Consider the following 18,297-nt stretch of genomic DNA (forward strand, 5'->3'; position numbering starts at 1 on the left):
GGGGACTGCTGGTGCCAGAGGGCGCTGAGATCGCAGTAGCAGCAGCAGCGAGCAAGCAGCGCTGTGGGAGGAGTTTGTGGTTCAGGGCGGATCCCGCAGAGCGGCTCCTGGTTGCTGGCCGGCTTAGGAGAAAGAGAAAGAAAGGGGCTGGCCGAGCAGCTGGGCGTCCTTGGTGCTGGCACCGCCGCCCGAGCATGAGGATGGCTGTCGGCGCAGCAGCGGCTCCAGGAGACGGGGGCTCGCCGAATCCCGGTCCCGCTGCGGTCTCTCTGGGCTTGAGCGTGGCTGTGGTGTCCAGCCTGGTCAATGGCTCCACGTTCGTGCTGCAGAAAAAAGGAATCGTGCGGGCGAGAGGACGAGGTAGGGCCCCCCTGGTCCCCGTCCCTTCCTATGCTTCGGGTTGCAGCAGAAACGCTCTGGTGTCTTTTGCAACAGCTAGCATCCTCTGCGTGATCTCCTCCCACTTGGCCGAGAGCCCACCCCGGCTTTCGTACGCCGCCTTTCCCGGAGCTCCTGCTTCCCTGGCACGGAGGTCACCCTCCGGGAGCGGTTAATCAAAAATATTTTGCAAACCCAGGCCTCGCGACTGCCTTCCCTTGATCAACACAGTGCCTCCAGAGGTGTCGGACTACAACCCCCAGAATTCCCAGTCCTGGCGCTAAATTGGGGAAGCCTGCTTGAAAAGAAGATTGCTTCGTTCCGAGGCATTATCTTTGGCTTTAGGCAGTATCAGACCTAAGTCTTTAGCCTGTTCACTGCGAATACACCTTGCATTCCTTCTCCGGGTTGGGTCAGGGGCACAATCACCATGAAGGCTAACCCTTCTCAGCTTCCCAATCCAACCACTCCCCCTCCTGTATTGTTTTCTTCTTCAAGTTTGTAATCATACCTGTACTTTTTCAAGTCGGTGCTTTTATACCTGCATGATGAGTCGTAGGCATTTGATTTGCAAAAGGATTATAAGTGAGCCATGAACGGCTAAATAAAATCTCCCATGTCAGGGACCAGGGGTTCAAACAGCCTTTCCAAGATTTCAAATGTGATTGGTCCCTTATTCCAGCAGATGCTTTAGCATATTATCGATTCAGTTTAAGTTTGTACTTTACATTTATAATCTGAATTTATGTTTTTTTAAAAAAAGAAATTAACACCGAAGGGATTCTTATAGAATCACTGAGTTTGGACAAGACCACCAATGTTTCTCAAACTAGGCAACTTTTAAGACTGACTTCAACTCCCAGAATTCCCCAATAGCAACAGCTCTCAACCATGCTGGCTGGGGAATTCTGGCAGTTGAAATCCACATATTTTTAAATTGCCAAGTTTGAAAAACATTGATTTAGAATGTCAGATCTAATCCATTCAGGAATCCCAAAGAAAACAGGCTAGGCAGAAGAAGCTGGGTAGCTTCTGTGTGAATACATCCAATGGAGACCTACCACCTCTCTAGAATAATTGATTCCACTTTCACATTGCACATACTGTGAAGACATTTGCCTGGATTCTGTCTTCCTGTAATTTAAACTATGTTTATAATCTGGATTCTTATAAAGCAATAGACAACAAGGATGATATATCATATCATAATGCATTATGTAGATCTGATCATAGTTTCAGAAATGGTTTGCTAAGTGGCACATAGAGGACTTTGTATTAGCAAAATACACATCATCCATTACTTCCAAAGGGCTATAGCCGTTCGCACTGTTCTTTGATCTTTGGTAATGATCATTATGTATCCTCAATATAGCAAACATGCAGGCTCCCAAATTCACATTTAACTGTATTTCTGTTAATGGGCCGTTTTTTACAGGAAGCACATTCACTGAGAAAGGACTATATATTCTTGCAGGAATGCCTAAAATTAAGAGCAGCTATATTCTGAAAAATGATACAGGCAGAAAGGTGATACTGACATTTCTAATAATCTCTTGCATACCAAACTGGTCTTTGGGGGAATACTTGTATTTTAGTCTGTTCCCAATTCTGTTACAAGGCCATTAAGCTCTCCATTCCAGAGCAGTCTTATTCTATAGTAAACTCTACCATATTGAGTATTTCTGTGATCCCCCTGTTGGCTCTACCTAGATAGGCACAGTACCAAAATATTAATCTCTAAAATCCAGCTATTTGATTGTTTGAATTCAATAAATAAAATATTCAAACATCAAAGTAAATATTAATTTATTTTGACAGGTTTCTCTTCAAATTAGAGAGTAACTTGTACGGGTAGTCCTCAATTTATAACAGTTAATTTAGTGACCGTTCAAAGTTACGACGACACTGAAAAAAGGGAATTATGACCATTTTTCACACTTAAGACCCCATGGGCACATGAGTATCCCCATGGGCACATAATTCACATTCGGATGCTTGACAACTGAATCATATTTATGACCGTTGCAGTGTCACAAGGTCTTGTGACCTTCTGACAAACAAAGTCAATGGGAAACCAGATTCACTTAACAACCATGTTACTAATTTAACAACTGCAGTGATTCACTTAACAAATGTGGCAAAAGAAGTTGTAAAATGGGGCAAAACTCACTTAACAAATTCCTCACTTAATAATTTTGGGCCCCTTTGTGGTTGTAAATTGAGGACTACCTGTATTCAAGGTAACTTAAGTATCTTAATAATTTTTGTCAATCATTAATTCATATAATTAATTCAACTGCATTACCAGTTTTATTTACTGGTAGACTTAGCGGATAATCAATATGCAATGTACTTGTTCCATTCTGAAGAAAGTGAGAACTAGTATAGAACTATTCCCATGCTTGCAGAAGAAACTGCAAATATAAATTAATTTGCTTGTGAATACAGACTTTTTTGCATTGCATTACTTGAGAAATGTAGTTGGAAACCCACTGAAATGATGATTCATGATCCAATGTAGCAGGAATATATATTTAGGTATTTATTGTATTAGGAACTGGAAAATCCAAGTACAAATCTACAGTAGATTTATTCTACTTTACAGTAGATTTATGCTCCTGGGAAGAATAATGGAATTAAAGAGTAATTAAACTGAGAAATATTATCCACTTTGTTTGGACAAGAATATGGTGTAATATACTCTACTTAATCTATGCCTACCACATGGACTACATCGTGGCTTGTGTACTCTTGATATCCCACATATACAGGACCTTGATTATGTATTGGCAGGGGAAGCTATAACATTTTACATACTCAGTAATTTTTAAGTTCTCAAAAATAAACCTTATATACTGACTTGATTGACATAATATTTAAAGCCATGGTTTGGTTTAATTACTGACTTCTCATAAACTATAGATTAAATTGTGGTCAACGAAGAGTCTTAGCTACTATTTATGTGATCTAAACAACTTTTAACCACATCCAGCATTCAATCTAAACCCATCTTAGCTTATCTTGCAGTTAAGCAATTATATGACTCTTCCAGGAAAATGAGATGGGATAGAAGAGTAATGTCAAATTATAACCATATATGTAACAGCATTTCTGTTGTCACTGCTTTGTTAACTCTTGCTGACGTATGTGTTCTTTCCACAAAATTAATTAATGGCATTATATACAGATAGAATATCAAACACACTAGGCAATATAAAGTTGTAATTGATTTGTTTTCAAATTTTATCCTTGAAAATCTCCCCCTTTCATAATTGAGATATAGGAATAACTCAATTAGCATAGAAATATCACATAGCAATTTAAAAATAGAAAACTATGTATTGTTTGTAAAAGAAAAGATCTCTTTGTTTGTTTGCTTCAGGAATTCATTTTACTTGATTTGTACAAGCAGCTAATTATTTGGAGCTCAACCTGACCATCTGACAGTATTTTGTACTTGTCTATCATGTCTAGTTTGCATTTTCCACAGTCACTTGTCATAAATTCATGTTCCACTTTTGCTCTGTGTAAACAATTTGAAACAAAAAAGTAAGACTGGGTTTTTAAAGAGCCTATTTGGTTCACTTGTCATTGTTTTTGTTTTCTTTTAAAGATTATGAAAGTAATAAATGATATCAGTTTTTGTCAGGCTTTTTAACAAAAAGAAATATAATTTGGGGATTAGGAAGAACATAAGAACCTACTGGATTGAAATTTAACCCAGCATTTTGTTTATCATAATGGCCAATCAAGTTCCTCTGGACTTTGTAAGCAGAACATGGAAACACCCATTCTCTCACTGTTATTACCTTGCATTTGGAATGCAGAGAGGCAGGGTCCCTCAAACTCATAATAAACATTGAGTCTTCAAGACTTAATAGATACAATGTCTTTAGTCCGTACATGTCTTTAGTTTTCTTTTAAACCCAGTCAAGTCAATGGAAATCTATGTAATACATTATTCAGGTTAATCATCCAGTAAGTGAACAAATACATTCTACTGTATGTTTTAACTCCATTGATTGGATGATTTCTTGTCCTATTGTCTTGATAGAGGGGGAAAAACAGATTAGACCAACATTAACAATGTCAATTTTACAAAGAAAGGTTAACCATTCACATTCATGCAGTCAGAACTGATGAAGCTTCTTGGATAAGAAGCAAAACATCATCATCTTCTTCAAGGGGCAAAAAAACATAATCCAGTTGCTTTTAGTTCACATTGTGCTTCATGTTTTTCCTTACTGAATACTTACAATTTGCTATTTTTACTGCTAAAATACTGAAACCCTAAACAGTGCAAATTTTGGATAAAAGATGGAAGTTGGGTTCTGATTAGGTAGTACTGAATTGGCAATAATTGTTTGTGCTTTCCAAAATACCTTCCAGTGTTTTCTGTACTATAGTAGATTGAGGCACAAAATGGCAGTTAGGCAGGTGTGCACTGTGCTTGTAGAAGCTTTATCTCCATTATCGGTTTTATTCATTTCTGTAGAAGATGAGAACAGATTACCTCTTGAAAAGGCCTACAAGATTACAAAAAATATTTCAAATCTTAGAAACAAGTGTAATGGTTATGTTACATTCTACAAGAAATAGAATATCTATGCATTTTTAAACAGTTCAAATTCAACTTTTGCATAAACATTGAAGGTATGGGTAAATATATGTCTCATTTGATGAGCCTCAATAGTGACACTCAATTTCAAAAATTATTTTGTGGTTTTGAAAATATTTTAATCTCAATAATTTGATTTAGGGCAAGGGTGAATCATATTCATATCTATTTTCTTAAGAGTTGGATTATTAATAACCACACCAGGGACATGATTGATTATCTTCACTGGAAGCAAACTATAAAAAGTAATACTGATTATGGTTACACTCATGGTTATACAAGATTTGGATTGGTTCATGCACCCTAGTTAAATAATTCTGTATGGCGGTGTGGTGGTAAAGTTAACATGTTGTTGAAGTTATAGAAAATTGTACCTATAAAATACATATTATTTAATCTGATGATCCAATTTTTGATTTTTCACCTATCCAGGGACTTCGTATTTAACTGATATAGTGTGGTGGTCAGGTACTATTGCAAGTAAGTATATCTTCTATATTTGAACAATTTTACATCTTAAAACCACACTGAAGGATTGTACTGGTCTATCCAGATGTGTTAGATAATAATTCTTATACATATGATCAGCAGTGATGATCATAACTCTGGCCTAATATATCTATCTAAAGGAAAGCTGCTGACATGCTCAGTCTAGCATATTTTGGTATAAGGATACTGTTTCATTGGTATTTTTCATATTTTTATTGTTGGCAGCATATTCATTCATTTCACAAACAGGATATGGTAGCTTTGGCTAAACTGTATATCCCTCTCAGGCAACATAATTTAAGTATAAAATTGTTTTTATCCAGGGGAACATCTACGGGGAGAGTCAAAATCTATATGATTTGCCATCCAGCTATATTGGGTGATAATTGCGGGAAATAATTCATATCAAAATCACATCTGGAGGAACCAGACTAGAGAAAGTTGAATCAGAATGTATCTAAAACCATCTTGTTAGACACAAAAATGTATGGGCAATGCATAGATTATTTTTCTTAACAGTTACAGTTTTGCAGTCACATTTTCTGAATAAAAAAGTTGTTTCACTGAAGTTAAACTCAAATTCTTTTATGAATTTGTCCATGTAGTTTATTAAGCAGCAAGATCAGAACTGATTTTCCAGTGCTTTTTTTCTAAAATACCATTTTGACTTCTGGTCTAATTAACAGCCTTGAGATTTTGTGGTTTCTCCCATGGAAGTACTAATCAAGACTATTTCTGCTATCTTTTTAAAAATTAGCCAAGTTTATTTAAATGCTGTCATCTGGAAATAAACTGGTGAAAACAACAACAGCAACAAAAAACCTAAACATGACGGGTGTAACAATTTAGATTGCTGTAATTCTTTTGTTTGGATGATGATAATATAATCCTATGTAAACATAGATCAATTTGTTGACCTACAGATATATTGTAATTTCAAATTTTCCAATCAGAGTTGCCTTGCAGGCTTGGAGTGCCCAAAAAGTGTAATTCACACACTCCTGGAAAGCACCAACTTGGAAAAGGCTGACATAAGGTGCTAGAAAATGGAACCTTCAGCTAGCATAAAACGTATTGAGAATATATCAAAATACTTTATACCAATGCAGAGTAAGACTCATCTTACTTCTACACTGCTAGTGTTCAGGATTATTTACCAGGAGAAGGCATCATATTTGCATCCATAACCATAAAATATAAAATCGAAATATATATCCAAAGTAAACAAGTTAGTGAAGTCTAAGACTAGTCAATGTGATTTTGTGGAAAAATGAAACTAGTAACCATTGGCATCTGCGGAATGGCACATGATGTCAATACATTATGACATCATTGCACAAATGGCAGGAATAAAATGCTGTATGTCATGTGCATCATGATGAGACTGGTGCAAAATACCTAAATCCATGCTCTTTGCATGCCTGAACTCATAGCCCAGAAAGTGTTCCATCTTGTTCTACTGATATCAAACTTGATGTTGCTCATATGTAAAGTGCAGTGTCCTAACATTTTCATTTCCCTATTGTTGCTCTGGTTTATCAAGGTTTCAAAATAAGCTGCCAGAAGCAAAATCAGAGTGCTCTAGACACAGCACTGTTGCTTCTGAGTTATAGAGCTGTGGATGCTCAACTTTTCCCTTCTCAAGATCCAAATTTAATGGATCATTAGCCAGCTATACTCAGCAATTGTCAAGGTTTTTTTGGGGGGTGGGGGAGTTAATATAGTGTTGTGGTTTAGATATAGAAATATGATTATGGCTTCAATGACAGTGCCATCATTCTTGTTACTTCTTTAAGGGTAAAAGAAAAAATACCTCCTTACTATTTACTAGCTTGTTCCTGCCCATGAATATAAAGGACAATCATACTAATTAATTAAAATGCAGCCAGAGAAACACATAGCAGGTGAAAGTAGGAAGGAAATCATAAAAAATAAAGCTGCCAAGCAGTGAGGTAATAAAGCAATAAAACACTGAAACCCTGCAGTCTAAATCAGTTGTTCCAAAAATAATAAAATGTTTTGTTTTCTGTTCACATATTTGGGTTTTTTTCCCCCTCAGTGGCGCTTGGCCAGATTGGGAATTTCTTAGCTTATACTGCAGTTCCTACTGTTCTGGTGACTCCACTTGGAGCCCTTGGAGTCCCATTCGGGTAAGGATTTTTTCTATTCTGCCTTTTTTCCCCCTTCTTCAAATCAGACTATCCATCTGACTACCTATCTTCTACACAACTATGTTAATTTTTTTGCAATTTTTTTTTTACTAGTAATGCCAAAAGTATTAATTTTTTTTCATTGTCCTAGTAATTTGCATTAAAAAATAACCTAGGTTTTTTCCCTTATCTTCCCTTTTGATTCTTATTTTAAGGAAAAATAGTTGTTTTTTTAGATTTCTTTCTGTCCTCTGAAATGTACAGATGCTTTTATTTATTTTTCAAAGAAATCCATTTTCAAAGGTTTACTGTGAACATAGACTTATGTTTAATGCCCAAATACTGAAATGTAAAATGTGTAAACCTCTCTACTACTCAAATATAATGTCCTTGGATTCTCAGAGATCCTGGCTAAATGAGGTGCATCCTTTAAATTTTTCAGTTAGTTAACTGGCTGTCTTGATGTTATTTCATGCTGTGGAATTGTATCCAGGACTAAAAACTGATTCAATCTCCAGCAAGTTACAGAAAGAAGACAGAGTGATACTTCTAGGACTTTGCCTCAGATAGCTATTCTTTCTCAAATAAATATTTAAATTAACGTCCAGATATTATATTCATTTTTGGACATTTTTGCTACAAATGACACTGTCCTCTCTCTATCCAGAGAATCATGACGTGACCCTCAAGGGCAGATGGTGTCTTTAAAAAAGGTTTTACATCTCTGATGCTGCATAAACATGTTGGATCTGTTAAGAAAACATATCCTGTATCAGCAGCTGCAAGAAATGTTCTGATACTTTAAAAAAAAATGCCACATGTAATTTGCAGGAGAGATCCAGTCAGAATATTTTTCATTGATACAAAATGCATCAGGGAAGCACTCCTTTCCTATCTTGCATTCCCACTTGCCAGACCAAACTCAAGCTGTGGAATTCTGGGAGTTGAAGGCCACATATCTTAAAATTGCTAAAGCTGAGAAACACTAGTTTAAACCAACAAAGAAAAGTAACAAAGACTGTTGAATAATTTCTTAACCTTCAGCAGGGACATCCACAAGTGTAATCAAACTGTGAAGAAACTGACCATAATTAAATGATCTATCTTTATGTGCATCATGAAAAAAAGGTTAGGATTTCCATCACATAGTTGACACTTTGATTTTTGGAAGTCTTCTTTGTGGAGAGTCTGCCTTACAACACAGACCACCTGATTCAATTTTTCTCTCTGACCCTCTCTTTTTCAGGTCCATTTTAGCTTCCTATCTACTGAAAGAAAAACTGAACATTTTGGGCAAATTGGGCTGTCTCCTGAGTTGTGCAGGTTCTGTCGTTCTCATAATTCATTCTCCAAAGTCTGAAAGTGTCACCACTCAGGCTGAGCTTGAAGAAAAGCTTACAAATCCAGGTATTTAATTCTTTGGGTTAACCATGTAGATAAGTAAATCTGAGTCACAAGACAAAAATGTAAGCCGCCCTGAGTCTCCAGAGAAGGGCGGCATATAAATCAGATTAAAAAAAATAATAATAAAAATAATAATAATAAAAAAAGAAGCGTAAGTTGCTCCAACATATAATGTTGGCTTACTTTGTATTTCCTGCTGAAGAACTTTTTGTTGCCAAAGGAATGCATCAATTTTTTCCTCCTCTTTGATTTTTAATTATGAACCTCATTTGCTCCAGTCCAAAGCATAACTACCTTTTTTTTTTACTACTGTTGGGAAATAAATTAGACTTACAAGTTTTCCAATAGCTACAGTATAAGGCAAGAATAACATAAAAATAAAAAAATAAAATTTAAAGAAAAAATTACTTAAGCTTAAAATAAGCTTATTTTCCTATCTGGTAAAGATTTTTATATAATTCATTAAATAATAAAGATTGAAATTAATTGTACTTCTGTATAATTTCAGTCAATGGAATTTAAGCAGTTTTATTACTTGGGGTTACAAATAAGTACTATAAATTTATAAATTCAACCGAGGAAGGCTGGGAATTAAAATAATAATGATTTTGGATGTAAAATTATTGTTAGAATTCATAAAATAAAGGAGAATGTATTTTCTTGTAATTATTTCAGTGTACTTTATACAGAAAAGGAAGCAATCCACTGGCCTCTTCCAATTGTGTTTGGGATTACAGCTCCCCAGATTCTTAGCCAAAGACCATGATAGCTGGAAATTCTGGAAATTGTACCTCCAAATTGGGAAAGATCTAAGTACAACATAGTTGATTCAGTGGTGAGCAAACCACTGACTGCTTCCAAGAATAATTAATTCCATGATTAATAAGCTGTTTGTGATTATCAAAGAACGATAATGCAATTCATAATAATGGACTATAGTTTTGTCTCCCTGAAGAAATTAAAAAATAAAGTGATGATCTTATGTTTTCAAACAATTTCTAGATGAAGGAGGAGATAAAGATCACAAAATTACATTGCTTAAATATGCCTGATGACTGATTGGCCAATGATAAATAACATGGAAGATAATTTAAATATGCTCTGCAGTATTCAAGTTACATATAAACAGAAATATGCATTTCAAAAGAACATTTTTCTGAATCAAAAGCATAATTTGCCATGATAAATTAAATAACAGACTATCAAAAGCAGGAGCACAATTTAGGATTACATACTATGGTTTGATTCAGATGAAAAACAAGAACTTAAGAAAAGGAATGAGTATTTGCAGAAAACCTCACAGTACTTCCAAATGTAGTCTTTCCAAACATGTTAGTGTATATTGATATGTTAGCTAAAAGATAAAGGGCATTGCAATCTAAAAACCATTAAGATAGATAGAATTCTTGATTGGACACACAAGGAATTTGTCTCTAGTGCACAAGCTCTCAGTGTACATACAAGCAACAAGTGATAAAACATGATCATAATCATAAAATACAATAATCATAAATCATACAACACTCAGTGATAGTTATAGGATACTAAATAATCAACATAAATCATAATAGGATACTAAATAAAAGCAGTCAACAATAAATTATGAGATACAAACAACAATGTTATGGCTATAAGAAGCTAAGGAAATAGGTGATAGGAAAGATGAGAAGGATAATAGTAATAGTAATACAGCCCTACTAGGTGGTTGATGATGAAGTTTATTGCAAAATATAATTTGGAAAATTATCTAGCTAAAGCCAGTGTGAGTTAATGTCAGTGTATAAATGATGTATATATCATATATTATAGAATTGTTTTCAAGAAATATCATTTGGTTGAGCTTAATTATGCCATTATATTCTCTTTGTTTTTCAGTATTCGTGGGTTACCTCTGTATTGTGCTTCTCATGCTGCTTCTACTTATCTTTTGGATTGCACCAGCCCATGGACCAACTAACATTATGGTTTACATCAGTATTTGTTCATTGTTAGGAAGTTTCACTGTGCCTAGTACAAAAGGAATTGGACTGGCTGCTCAAGATATCTTTCACAATAATCCATCAAGTCAAAGAGCATTGTATCTCTGTTTGGTTCTGTTAGCAGTACTGGGGTGTAGTATAATAATTCAGTTTAGGTACATCAATAAGGCACTAGAATGTTTTGATTCCTCAGTGTTTGGTGCCATCTATTATGTAGTATTCACCACTCTTGTCTTGCTGGCCTCAGCCATTTTGTTCAGAGAATGGAGTAATGTTGGTGTTGTTGACTTCTTGGGAATGGCTTGTGGGTTCACCACTGTATCTATTGGAATTGTTCTTATACAAGTCTTCAAAGAATTCAATTTCAATATTGGTGATTTGAATAAGCCTAATATGAAGACTGATTAAATTCTTAATGTTCAAGGGAATTGGGTAATCCAGAAAATGATGATGTCTTCAATTTTTAGGCCACAGAAATGATAGCCTTTAATTTCTAAACTTTAAATAACACCGCCTTTCATTCCTTGCTGGAATATGTGAAATGAATTAGTGTTCTTAATTCAATTTCTTAGGACTATTGTCATGCTTTGTATCTTATGGTATCAAATGATTTTATAAACCTCATAGCAAGTAGGACAAGAATTGCATCACCACAGAAGCTGATGTATTTCTTTATCCTTAAAGATTATCTATGTAGTGTAGGATTGAATTATTTTGGTCTATGAAGAACCAGGAATCTTTTCAAATGATTACCCAAAATCTTCTGGTTGTGTGAATTAACTGTCAACATTTGTGTTTACAACTGAGCAGGTGCCATGAGTGATCAATAGCCCTTTTTAAAAATGTAGATACACTTCAAATACTAGATTGGGTTTTCTTTCTGTTTCCCTTCACAGTTATGATTCAGATTTCAGTATTTTTCCAGGTGTATTTGAAGATTCCACAACGGTTGCTACAGACTGTGTGTTGATATGGTTTGTTCTTTCTCTACCTTTGTAATTTGGACCGATGACATAATTATGTCCAAAACTGGGGCAGTGTGTTTATATCTTAACATATGTTCTCTCTCATACCAGCTCACAAAGTTGCTCACAAATCTAAGTAAATACAGCACTTAGTTGACAGTTACGCCTCTTGTTCACATGAATCACTTAATGTATGTCAACATATTACATTGATTCAGGAGCTTTTACTTAATATAAAACAATGTGAGGAATGTGTTAGATCATAACCACTTTCTACCTTTTTTGGTAGATCATTTGTAAACAGCTGGAAACTACTTCAGTGCCTTTTCTATTATAATAAGATCACTTTCATGGGGTGGTTCATGTTCTCTAATATTTGGGTGTCCTCATGCTTATCAATCTAACAAAGCAAAGAGACACTAATACGATATTTGAATTATTATGGGGTAACTTCTATGCACTTCCAACTGGTGTTTGTTTAGAACAAAAGTATTCTATTATAGTAGTATTCAATTATGTTCCCTAGAAAGTTTTCCCTAACAAATTCCAGTAAACTATTGTGTAGCATCCTTTTGTCAGCTTTTGAACTGGCAATTTTAGAGGCATTATAAAGGAATTTGTAAGAGGAAAGAAAAATGTTGTTCGGTTAAGGGAAAAATATCTAAGTGATTATTCAGCAGGGCCTGGAAATTGTTGTCACTCACTTAAAAGAACAGAGAAAAACAATGGGGTTTCCACAATACCAGTGTTTCTCAACCTTGGCAACCTTAAAAAGTGTGAACTTCAACTCCCAGAATTCTGGAAGTTGAAGTCCACAAGTTTTAAAGTTGTACTAAGTATAAAAACCTCAGTATAAAAAACTGCTAAGTTAAAAGAACATTTTCGGATTCAGAAACTAAGGGTTGTCTTTTTCCTAGGTAATTTGTTAGATTTGATTCAATTGTGTTTACAGGTTCTCAGTATGACTTGAATTAACAATAGTGAAGTCTGTCATAGAAATAGCATTTTCGTGTCAGTGTCAAAGAAATACTATATAAATAGGTACATGAATACTTTGCCAGATAAGGTTTTATTTATTATTCTGTATGCCATTTTGTTGAACTTGTAAGCAATGCATTACTTTTTAAAATCACTGCATTTGAAACTTCTGAACTCAGGAGGCATGTGACCCAGAAATATTTGTGAAGGAATGAGAAATCATGTGCCCAGTACAAACTCTGCCCTTATATACTTTGGGATGTCATGATGCAAGCACAAAATATTGACACTTGTGTCATTATGTCGTGAAACACGTTATTGTTTTGGCATCATCAAAGTTAGGAACAGATTCCAACTAATAATGTCAAAGGTGTCAATTTGCACCTTCAACCATTTTTAAGCATACTTTATCCATTGTACAGAATGGCTGTTTTTCTCAATCAATATAAGCAATCAGATTTCTTTTAAATTCTGAAAATTGCAAATTGGAGATGACTTTCCAAAATAAGACAGCTTAATAGACATGCCTTTTGCATGTTAGGGATAAAAACAGTTTGACTGTATATATGTACAGTATAATATGCATAGTATGTATTTTAAAAAGATTAAAACTAATAGCTAGTTGAACACTTGGAACATTAAATATCTGAGAATGCATTATAGGTGCAGCCTGAATGGGACTTCTCATTTTCTATAATGGACACCATGGGAAGGAAAATGTGCATCCGAATGCAGCTGGTCATAAAACATCAATTTAACAAACAGCAACAGGGACTAATTCCTTTTACCACACTGTGTTGTTCCTACTATTCAAGTTGACTTTTATGGTTTTTATGGATGGGTAGACATGCTTCAGAACAAAGCATTGGCCTATAGTCACACACCCATTTTTATTTTCTGAGAATACCTGTAAGGCTACATATTGGACTCGGAGAAATTTCTTTGGAAATAAATCATGCTTTCTTTTAAAACAAAACACACACATATAGTCAGATGGGGCAAAGAACCTACTAAATATCAAGGTAGGAATCCATAGACAGATTGGCTTCTTCCCTCCATTGGAATGATTTAAACATCGTCATGTTTGAACTGGACAGATCCCTTTCACCCTGTACATATATGGGGTACAGAAAATGCATGCTATAACTTCAACATAATGGCAATCAAAAAATAACTTCTGAAGTAATCTTTAATCAACTTTTAATGTGCAAACACTGGTTTGGCTTGCTTATTTATTTATTCATTTAAGAAATATCCATTTTATCTTCTCCCAAATGGTTTTAGATAGCTTACAAGGCAGTCATTATTTCTAAATGTCATGAAAATATTCCTGCAATGTGTGGCATGTACAGAGAGGTTAGAAGAAACATGTTAATATGGAAGAGATAAAAATGTTTGAGTCTCTCCGATTACTTGAAGAGAGTTTTGCTTGAGTTGCAATCCATTCACTAGGTATCATGCATATCAAAGAAAATTCTAAATGCTTATAGCATTTTGCTCTAACAAGTTGGTATGGGCTTTTAGCTCCTGCCCTTAATCAGTATTCATATTCATAATCAGTATTATTACTTGTTACTTTTTAAACAAAGTATGCTTGACAGTCTCATTCTAGCTTTTCAATTTGGGTGATTTCAGTTTTGTTTTCTTTGACATATTTAGGTACATGGTTTGACTTTTCTAGAAATTATCACAAATTATAGCTTATTATTTATGCCACTTTTCCCTCTGTGAAGAAATACCTAGCCTAGCATACTGTATTAATGCACATTTAAAATTGTATACACATTTAAAATCTTTCAGCTGTTCTTTATTGATTGAGGCACTTACTAGGACATCTTGGCTGGGATAACTAACATTTGTTTAGAATGTTAAGAAGGATGTTACTATCCTCCAAATAAAAGCTTCAGGGCAAACATGTATTTGTAAGCAGTGTTACAATTTAGAAGTAGTTTTGGTTTATATGTATATAACATTAAAGAATAGAATCTTGTTCTGACAAGTTAAAATGTTTTAGAAAAACCAAGCTATTACTATTACAAAAACTTGATCTAAAACCATGAAACTACTAGATGACACCTACCAGCTGCCAGCCCTAGCTATGGCAGCAATTAATTGAGAATCAATTGACACCTTAACACATTGCACTAAACCACATATAGTTAGTTTGGCTTTGGCTTCATTTGCATGAACTAGTCATCATAGCTTATACAATAAACTATGGTGAAGCAATACGTGCCCTTGCCATCCAAATTTCTTTGTGCTGCTATTACTCTTCACTAAGGCATTATTGATAGAGAAAACTTTTTGATAAAGATGACATACATATTATTTTGTGGTTTAGAATCTTGGTTTTGACTTTGATGCCTTTTAAGTTGAGACAGCCTTATAGCTAAATTCCAGAAAGTTGTAATGTATATATTAGCATTCCATGTAACTTGTATCTGTAGCTTCTAACTTTTTAGATGATACATATAGAAATACTTATTTTTGCTACTTATTTTAACAAATAGTATTCTTTTTTCCCTTTTAATTCTCTCTAGAATAGTCATCAATAATGATGATGTTAGCACTGGACCTTACTTCCATTTCCTGATTTTTTTAATGTATCTTTTTTTGTTAATATTTTGCTATGTTTTTTTTAAGATGCAGTGATTAAATTATTATAATTTTAGGTATGGTATGCCATACTGGGCAATAAATGTGCTGGTATCTCTTGAACTTTGGTCTTCCTTAAATCTCGAAATACCCTTGCTATGATATTACCTGATTCATATACACTGGCTACATTCATCACATTCATCAGGAGCAAACCATGCTTGCCTTGTTATGGGAAATGTGAGTCTGGCTTATACATAATAGTACAGAAATTCGATTGTTAAGGTAGAAAGAACAAAAGGACTAAAAAGGAACATTCCCTGCAGACAAAAAACTTCTGCATTATCATAATTTGTAGGTGGGCTGATGATAGAATTAAAACTTAAATTCTAATTCATGTTTATTAACATGTTTTAAATGATCTGTGTGGAAAGCATTATACTACAATCAAGTACAATCTTAAAGCATTTCATTATAAAGTATAATGATTTACCAAAGACACTTTAATTCTCTTGAGTAGTATGTTCCAGAATTTATGTATGTAACACCTGATACAGTTCTATACAAACACTTAGGCTCTCATAGTCAAATTGTATATTTCATTGAATTCTGAAGTGACCAGAAACTAGCCTGTACATGATATAAACATTTTTTCTGCCAATTTGAATATATTGATTATTCAAATCAATGTTTACTCTTCTATTAAAATATGCATAAAAGTGCCATGTTTAACTTTTACTATAAGAACCTATGTTCACTTGTAAACAATTTTATAAGGTTAAATTTGTTTACTTAGGAATTCATTGAAACATAATTTACTGGGTGGGGGGAAGCGCTAAATTTTTGCAGAATTCATAAGAAGCTTTATAAAGACTAGAAATTCATGCTAATTCCCTTGCAGGATAAGATTCAGAATGGTGAACCAAAGAAATTTAAAAGAATGAGAAAAAAACTCAGAGCTATATGAACTTTATACCAGCACCATCCATTATATTTGTCTGTACCTTTCAACCCTTAAAGAAAATGCTGTGTTTATCATGTTCACGCATTGTACTACCAGCATTTGCAGTGTAAGAATGTTTCCATTTCTCACATTTTCTACCAATGTATCTAAATTCATAACTCAGTTTTTCACCATTTATATATAAATATTCACCTCCTTTTTGTTGTCAAACTACTTTGATTACTATTTGATATACCCATGTTTTCCTGAAGATAAGACTGGGTCGTATTTTCTTTTGGGCCCCAAAATAAGCACTAGGGCTTATTTTCAGGGGGTGTCTTATTTCTTTCCATGTACGGGAGGCCCACTTCTATTTGTTTGTGGTGAGACAGGAGGCCACACACTGCGCCAATGCCACCCCTGTGAGGCAGGGGGATGGGGCTGCTCCAGGTGCCCCGCACCGGCTTATCTCAAGGCCCCCACAGCCAGGCCTCATATGCCCTGATACTTGTCTTACCTCGCGGCTGTGACATGAGCATACCACTCCTGCTTTGTTGCGGCTGCAAGTGGGATCCTGCTGCACATAGTTGCTGCTGCTGTTGCCATGAGGCAGTTGTCAGGATGTGGATGGCCTGGCTGCTGGTGCCCTGAGGTAAGCCAGTGTGAGGCACATGGGGCATTCCCCCGCCTCGTGGCCGTGGCACCGTGAGCAACCAGACAGAATGGGCGGCTGGGCAGCTGCGCAAGCTCTTAATTAGAGCTTATTTGGGGGGGGGTAGAGCTTATATTAGGTGTACATGCATAAAAACATGCAAAGTCTTATTTTTGGGATAGGTCTTATTTATATATTTGTCATTGTTTCACACAATCTAAAATTCACTGCAAATCTTTCAAGTTCTCAGCCAACAGCATTGGACTACTTCCATACAAAAGTACATTTATATTGATTCCCATTGATGTACTCTAGCTTCACTACAAACCATTCTTCCATAAAAATATTAAACAATCAATGTAGTTTCTGTTTCATTCCTTAGTCAGTAATTAAACACTTGGTAAACGTTAGAGTTATTCTTATGCATGGTTGACTTTTATCATCTACGGTATTCTGTCACATTCAACAATTAACTTTCAAATACGAACTAAGGGATTCATATTTGCATTAACATCCATAATAACATTTGTGAGACAAATTCATACTTTCTGATATATAGTTTGATTTACACCTTCACCTCTCTGTATGCATTGTTTAAGAGTTACCATGGATGAGGCAGGAACCTGCATTACTCCAACTAAATAAAACAGTATATAAACCCAGAGCAGGTATATTCCAGGCTCAAGGTAGAGCAGAAAAAGGCCATTAATCTGAAAGGACAGGGTGAAATGCTTAATATTTAAACATTGGCTTGATTATTTTGTTATGCATTATTTATCATACGGAGCTTCCATGCAGAGGGGCCCTAAGATTCTTACATCTCTTTCTTTTAGTAAGATGAAAATTACATAGCAATGTCACAAAAGGACAACTCTTAATAAAATTACAAGAAAAAGGTGGCCACCAAAGAATGACAAAAAACACAATCTAGAGTGGAGGCCTCCACTTCATACCAGCTGCCCCCCACAAGTTTTTACAACTTTAGTAAAAATCACTTCTATGGAGGCTAACTTAATCTCAGGAGGCAATCCTTTCCAAATTAGGAGTTGCAACTGAGAAAAATCAATTCTTTGAATCCTGTAGATGCTAGTCCTTAAGATAAGAAATCTTTTCCTATTTTACTTGAACTTATTGGATGAACAGAAG

The 18,297-nt window shown here is 35.0% G+C and overlaps 1 protein-coding gene across 1 annotated transcript; it reads left to right on the top strand.

Annotated features, from left to right (window-relative positions):
- Positions 1-127: 127 nt before the first annotated feature.
- NIPA1 (NIPA magnesium transporter 1) lies at positions 128-12,423 on the top strand. The gene is made up of 5 exons (XM_070943084.1): positions 128-360; positions 5,429-5,476; positions 7,545-7,635; positions 8,882-9,042; positions 10,915-12,423. The coding sequence occupies exons 1-5, from the start codon at positions 195-197 to the stop codon at positions 11,424-11,426; spliced, it is 978 nt and encodes a 325-aa protein (XP_070799185.1). The 5' UTR covers positions 128-194; the 3' UTR covers positions 11,427-12,423.
- The last annotated feature ends 5,874 nt before the right edge of the window (positions 12,424-18,297 follow it).

This window comes from Pituophis catenifer, unplaced genomic scaffold, assembly GCF_029215685.1.
Source record: "Pituophis catenifer annectens isolate HBS135680 unplaced genomic scaffold, rPitCat1.0.hap2 SCAF_4, whole genome shotgun sequence".
In the NCBI taxonomy this organism is placed as follows: Eukaryota; Metazoa; Chordata; class Lepidosauria; order Squamata; family Colubridae; genus Pituophis; species Pituophis catenifer.

Coding starts and splice junctions, on each gene's coding strand:
- NIPA1 (XM_070943084.1), top strand. CDS start 195: ATGAGGATGGCTGTCGGCGCAGCAGCGGCTCCAGGAGACGGGGGCTCG. Junction 361..5,428: donor CGTGCGGGCGAGAGGACGAG/GTAGGGCCCCCC, acceptor TCACCTATCCAG/GGACTTCGTATTTAACTGAT. Junction 5,477..7,544: donor GTGGTCAGGTACTATTGCAA/GTAAGTATATCT, acceptor TTTCCCCCTCAG/TGGCGCTTGGCCAGATTGGG.